We start from the raw sequence: 6,000 nt of genomic DNA, 5'->3' as shown, positions 1-6,000 counted from the left end.
GATGGAGTAAACATCCATCCCAAGCAGATCTGGGCTGGAGTAAATGCAGGGTTAAAGCAGATCAGCCCGTTGCTGCCACAGTCTGCTCTTAGTCCATCCCAAGCAGATCTGGGCTGGAGTAAATGCAGGGTTAAAGCAGATTAATGCCACAGTCTGCTCTTATCTGGACAGACCAAAGCTTTCTCTGGGCTACCACCAAAGCTTTCTGCTTGTTTGCCAAAACCTCCTTCCACCTCTGGGGGTTGAATTTATTAACAAAATAAAGCTGAGAACAAAGCTGTGGGTTTGGTAAAACTCCCTTTTCTGTGACCTGGACAGAATGAAGGCTTTAAGTAATTTCTTTGAAGCTCAGACCTTGGGCAGAACCAGGATTTGAGGATCACCTTAACACCAGAAATATCTGTTTAATCCACCCCAAACCCCCTGGTGACAGCTCCACCTCAACCCTTCCTCCCTAATACTTGTTTCAAGCTAATCCCAGTATCAGTTTCTTCTCACGATCCAATATTTGCTTTATGCTTTTGTGTTTGGGGTGTGGATGTGATTCATCCCTGTGTGTTTTTGTGCCAGCTGTGTCCCCCCTGTGCCACAACCTCTTTGCTCTGTATGATGAGAACAAAAAGCTCTGGTATGCACCAAACCAGGTGTTCAAGGTGGAGGAAAAATCATCCTTCAGGCTCCATTACCGCATGAGGTAAGGGAACACCTGCAAAATGGGATTTAGTGGTTTGGGATTTAGGGATTGCTCAGCTCCCTGGGGAAGCAGGGAGGCAGGAGGAGGCAGGAGCAGCAGGAAATATATCAAATATCTCCTGATTTCTGTGCATCTTTGGGGTTTAACCTGGAAAAAAAAAGTTGGAAAAGCACGAGAAGTTGTTTTCACAAAGCTGGGAGTGAGCAAGGTCAGAGTTAGTTGGAAAATTAACTCCAAACCATTTGTGTCAGTGCTTTTATGGATGAATTTAAAGTGTTCTGGAGCAGTGGTTTAACTGTACGTGATAATTCAGAAATTATTCTTTAAAAAAAAATAAATTAATTTTTAAATTTTAAAAAAAATTAAATACAGTGGTGGATTAACTGTACATGATAATTAATAAATTAAATTTTTTAAAAATTAAATTTTTAATTTTTATTTTTTTATTTTAGTTTTTTAATAGAGCAGTGGGTTAACTGTACATGATAATTCAGAAATTATTCTTTAAAAAAAAAATTAAAAATTAATTTTTAAATAAAAAAAAAATAAATACAGTGGTGGATTAACTGTACATGATAATTAATAAATTAAATTTTTAAAAAATTAAATTTTTAATTTTTTTTTTTATTTTTTTTAATTTTAGTTTTTTAATAGAGCAGTGGATTAACTGTACATGATAATTCAGAAATGAATTATTTAAAAAATTAATTTTAAAATATTTTTAATTTTTTAATACAGCAGTGGAATAACTATATATAATCATTCAAAAATGATTTAAAAAAATTTTTAAATCTTCCCCCTTTAAAAAAAATGAGGTTTAAAAAAAAATTTAATAGAGCAGTGGATTAACTGTACATGATAATTAATAAATTAAATTTTTAAAAAATTAAATTTTTAATTTTTTTTTTTATTTTTTTTAATTTTAGTTTTTTAATAGAGCAGTGGATTAACTGTACATGATAATTAATAAATTAAATTTTTAAAAAATTAAATTTTTAATTTTTTTTTTTATTTTTTTTAATTTTAGTTTTTTAATAGAGCAGTGGATTAACTGTACATGATAATTCAGAAATGAATTTTTTAAAATTAAATTTTAAATTCAATGTTTTAAATTTAATATTTTTAATAGAGCAGTGGATTAACTATGTGATAATTCAGAAATGAATTTTAAAAAATTAAATTTAAAATTTTTTAATTTAATTTTTAATAGAGCAGTGAATTAACTGTACATGATAATTCAGAAATGAATTTCTAATTTTTAAAAATTTAAATTAATTTTTTTTCGATAGAACAGTCGATTAACTCTACATGACAATTCAGAAATGAAATAATTTGTATTTTTGCTTACATTGATAGGTTTTTGCCATGTCCTTTTTAATGATATCTCTACAATGAACGATGTGACTGGGCTGAAATGTTTTTGGGCTTTGACTTTTCTCCCTCTGCTGAGAACTTTTTGTTTTCTGTGTGAATTTCTCCTCCCCTGCCCCAAATCAGTGCCAGATGCTGCTGCACTTCTGGTGATGTTTTAAAAGGATTTTCACAGAAACTCTGCGAGCTCCCTGTGGTTTTCTCACTTGCCTCAAGTCCTATTTATTTGATTTGGTTTAGAAAAGAGAAACCCCAGGATTTTGTAATATCCTGGAGTCATTGCTCACAGGGCAGGGGAATTTAACCCTTCCATAGCTGCTTTTGGCTGTGGGAAAGGATCCACTTCCTTTCTGCAGGGATTTTGGAACCCGATTGTAGGATTTTGGGGGTTTGTGTAGTATTTCTGTAGTAATTTTTTTTTTATTTCTGGAGTATTTTTGTGGATTTCTGTAGTATTTTTTTATTTCTGTAATATTTTTATTGATTTCTGTAGTATTTTTGTAGTATTTTGTGCCTTTTTGCAGTATTTTTGTGGTATCTGTGTAGTATTTCTGTAGTAATTTTTTTTTATTTCTGGAGTATTTTTGTGGATTTCTGTAGTATTTTTGTCATGTTTTGTGGGTTTGTGTAGTATTTTTTGTGGATTTTTGTTGTATTTTTTCTGGATTTCTGTAGTATTTTTGTAGTATTTTGTGGCTTTTTGCAGTATTTTTGTGGTATCTGTGTAGTATTTCTGTAGTATTTTTATGGATTCCTGTAGTATTTTTGTCGTATTTTGTGGGTTTGTGTAGTCTTTTTTGTGGATTTCTGTAGTATTTTTCTGGATTTCTACAGTATTTTTGTAGTATTTTGTGGCTTTCTGTAGTATTTTTGTGGTATCTGTGTAGTATTTCTGTAGTATTTTTATGGATTCCTGTAGTATTTTTGTCGTATTTTGTGGGTTTGTGTAGTCTTTTTTGTGGATTTCTGTAGTATTTTTCTGGATTTCTACAGTATTTTTGTAGTATTTTGTGGCTTTCTGTAGTATTTTTGTGGTATCTGTGTAGTATTTCTGTAGTATTTTCATGGATTTTTCTGGAATTTTTGTAGTATTTTGTGGCTTTCTGTAGTATTTTTGTGGTATCTGTGTAGTATTTCTGTAGTATTTTCATGGATTTCTGTAGTATTTTTGTAGTATTTTGTGGGTTTGTGTAGTATTTTTCTAGCATTTTGTGGATTTGTGTTCTTTAGTAAAGAAAATTAAAAATTTTTAATTTCTAGAGTTTTAACATCTCCCCTCTTGTTTGAATTATGAATACTGTATTGATAACATCTTTAATTATTTCTTGTATATATGATTGAAATTTATATTTTATTTGTTATTATTTAATAAAAATTATACTATCAATTTTTATACTTATAAAGGAACTTAAAGTTTATTTTTTTAAAAAAACTATATAAATTTTTATGAATATATATAGGTGGATGAAATACAAAGGTAATTTTTGTGTAATTTATATTTGTATGGCTGGTTTTTTTCTTTGTGGGGTGGTTAGTGTTTTTTTGTACTTGACAGAGGTTTCTATTTTTTATTGACATTTACTTAGATTTTTGTATTTGTTAAAATACAAGTAAACGTATGGTTTTTGTAGGGATTGGAGCATTTTTTTGTTTTGGAAGTGAAGAATAGGTTTCGATAATAAAATATAATAAATAATATAATAGGATATAATAGGATATAATATAATATAATATAATATAATATAATATAATATAATATAATATAATATAATATAATATGATATAATAGGATATAATAGGATATAATAGGATATAATATGATATAATATAATATAATATAATATAATATAATATAATATAATATAATATAATATAATATATTGTAATGTAATATATTGTAATGTAATATAAAATGTTATAGACTATTATAATACATAATGCAACATAGAAAATATTATAGAATATTATAACAAGTAATACAATAGACAATAAAATATTGTATATTAGGTAGAATATTATGTAATAGAATAAAATATTGGTTACATTTATTTTGTAAAATTGCATAGGGATATGTAAGGTGATGATGAATGATGGTGGAAGATGCTCTGAGGGAGGGCTGGGTCCTGCTCCTGGAGCTCAGGGCCACAATTCCCTCCCCAGCTCAGTGGGAAATTCCTGATCCTGTTTTCTTTGTGGAAGTGAAATCCCCAGAATCTGTCCCAGGATCCCGTGGAGCTTTCCAAGGAAAAGATTCTCCTTTATTTACTCCCCCCTCAAACAATGGGCTCCAATTGTTTTGGTAGTTGTGTTAATGAGAGCAGTTAATGAGGAGAAGGAGCAGCGTCTCCTCTCAGCCCCAAACAATGCCCAATACCTCGCCAGTGATTATTTTCAGGAAATAACACCAGAATTGCAGCTATTCATCCTGACTCCTCTTCTGCAGGAGAGCAGGGAAGCCAAGTCATTTCCTCTGCCTTCCAGCAGGATTTGCTTTGCTCTGCTCTCAGGCCTCAGCCCCGCAGTCCTGGAGGATCCTCTGCTTCTGCTCGGGACTTTTTGCCTCAGTTTTGGACTTCCTGCCTAAGGAGAGCTCAACTAAAAAGATTCATTTTATTTTGTTAAAAATCTGACTCTGCACTGAGGCTGAGCCACTCCAGCCTTGACCACTGCAGATTCGGGGCTTTATAAATGTCAATCCCAAACTGGTTTGGACTGGGAGGGTGCTTAAATCCCATCCCATCCCATCCCATCCCGATCCTTCTCCTCTCTCGGTGAACATTCCCAAATCTGTCTTTCCTCAAATCTCTCTAACAAAAAAAAAATAGAAAAACAATCTAATAATTCATAATAATGATATAATTTCCCCCAGTTCCTCAGGCCAGGAATGTGCTGGAATTTGGACCACTTCACCTTCAGGCAGAAGTTTGAGCACTTCTTCCTTTGAACTGCTTTACTTTCCAAAACCCAAATTCTCTTGTGGAAATGGAGGCTTTTCCCAAAACATCTTTCACGTTTGTGCCTTTTTTGGCAGATACTATTTCACCAACTGGCACGGGACCAGCGAGAGCGAGCCCTCGGTGTGGAGGCACTCCCCCAGGAGGGCCAAGGCCTATGACAAGAAGCTGGCCCCTGAGGGGACCCCCATCCTGGATGCCAATTCCCTGGAATACATGTTTGCACAGGTTGGAGTTGTCTCTGATGCTGTATTCCCATAAATAACATTTTTATGGGATTTTTGTCCCATAAAAAGTGTGGGATTTTGCTTTAAAAGCCTCTTTTTAAGCTCCTAAAATACACATCCTGTTAGTGCTGGAAAGGGTTTTCTTTTTGCTGCTGCCTGGTGGAGAGGAGAGGATTTGCTGCATGAAGGAACTCTCCCAAACAGGGTTTTATTTTTAGAGATATTTTCTTCTCCAGTGAATTATTTGTGTTTCTAAACACTGTCAGTCACCTTTTGTGGGACATTTGCACAGAGCTGGGGCTGGAGAGGAGCAGCAGCAGAGGGAAATCTGCCAGGGCTGGGTCCTTTTAATGAGGTGTTTTTACTGGGTGCTGTTAAAGATTGATAAACGTTTGCTGATAACCCCGTGGTGATAAAGATTGATAACCTCACTGCAGTTTTGCTCTCCTCTTGTGCCTTCCAAAGGATTTTTCAAACCAGAAGCTATCAGGTTTCAACAAAAAAATGGGAAAATTCAGGTTGATCAAAGAGCAAATTGAATGCAGGGAGGAAATCCCATTTACTGTTGATCCTGAGTAGAATTCCTGCAGGATTTTCACACTGGGAACCACAAGGAAAGAGAATTTCAGTGAAACATTAAAGCAACCTGGCACAGAAATGTCTTTGATAACCAACCACCTTCCAGGCAGTCCCAGAGCAAGGCTTGCCTTGGAGATGAATCCTGGAGGCTTTGGATGGGAAGGGCAGGGATAAA

At 33.6% G+C, this 6,000-nt stretch overlaps 1 protein-coding gene across 1 annotated transcript in view; it reads left to right on the top strand.

The window, feature by feature from the left end:
- Positions 1 to 6,000, top strand: part of JAK1 (Janus kinase 1) — a 22,686-nt gene that overhangs the window by 1,651 nt on the left and 15,035 nt on the right. Inside the window, exons 3-4 of the mRNA XM_039711828.1 lie at positions 571 to 694; positions 5,097 to 5,247. Of these exons, the coding sequence (XP_039567762.1) occupies positions 571 to 694; positions 5,097 to 5,247 (275 nt within the window). The remainder of the gene's footprint in view (positions 1 to 570; positions 695 to 5,096; positions 5,248 to 6,000) is intronic.

Source organism: Passer montanus, unplaced genomic scaffold (genome assembly GCF_014805655.1).
Source record: "Passer montanus isolate IOZ18808 unplaced genomic scaffold, ASM1480565v1 scaffold25, whole genome shotgun sequence".
NCBI lineage: Eukaryota > Metazoa > Chordata > Aves > Passeriformes > Passeridae > Passer > Passer montanus.
Note: the sequence above shows the minus strand (reverse complement) of the source record. Positions and strands in the feature narration are given on the sequence as shown.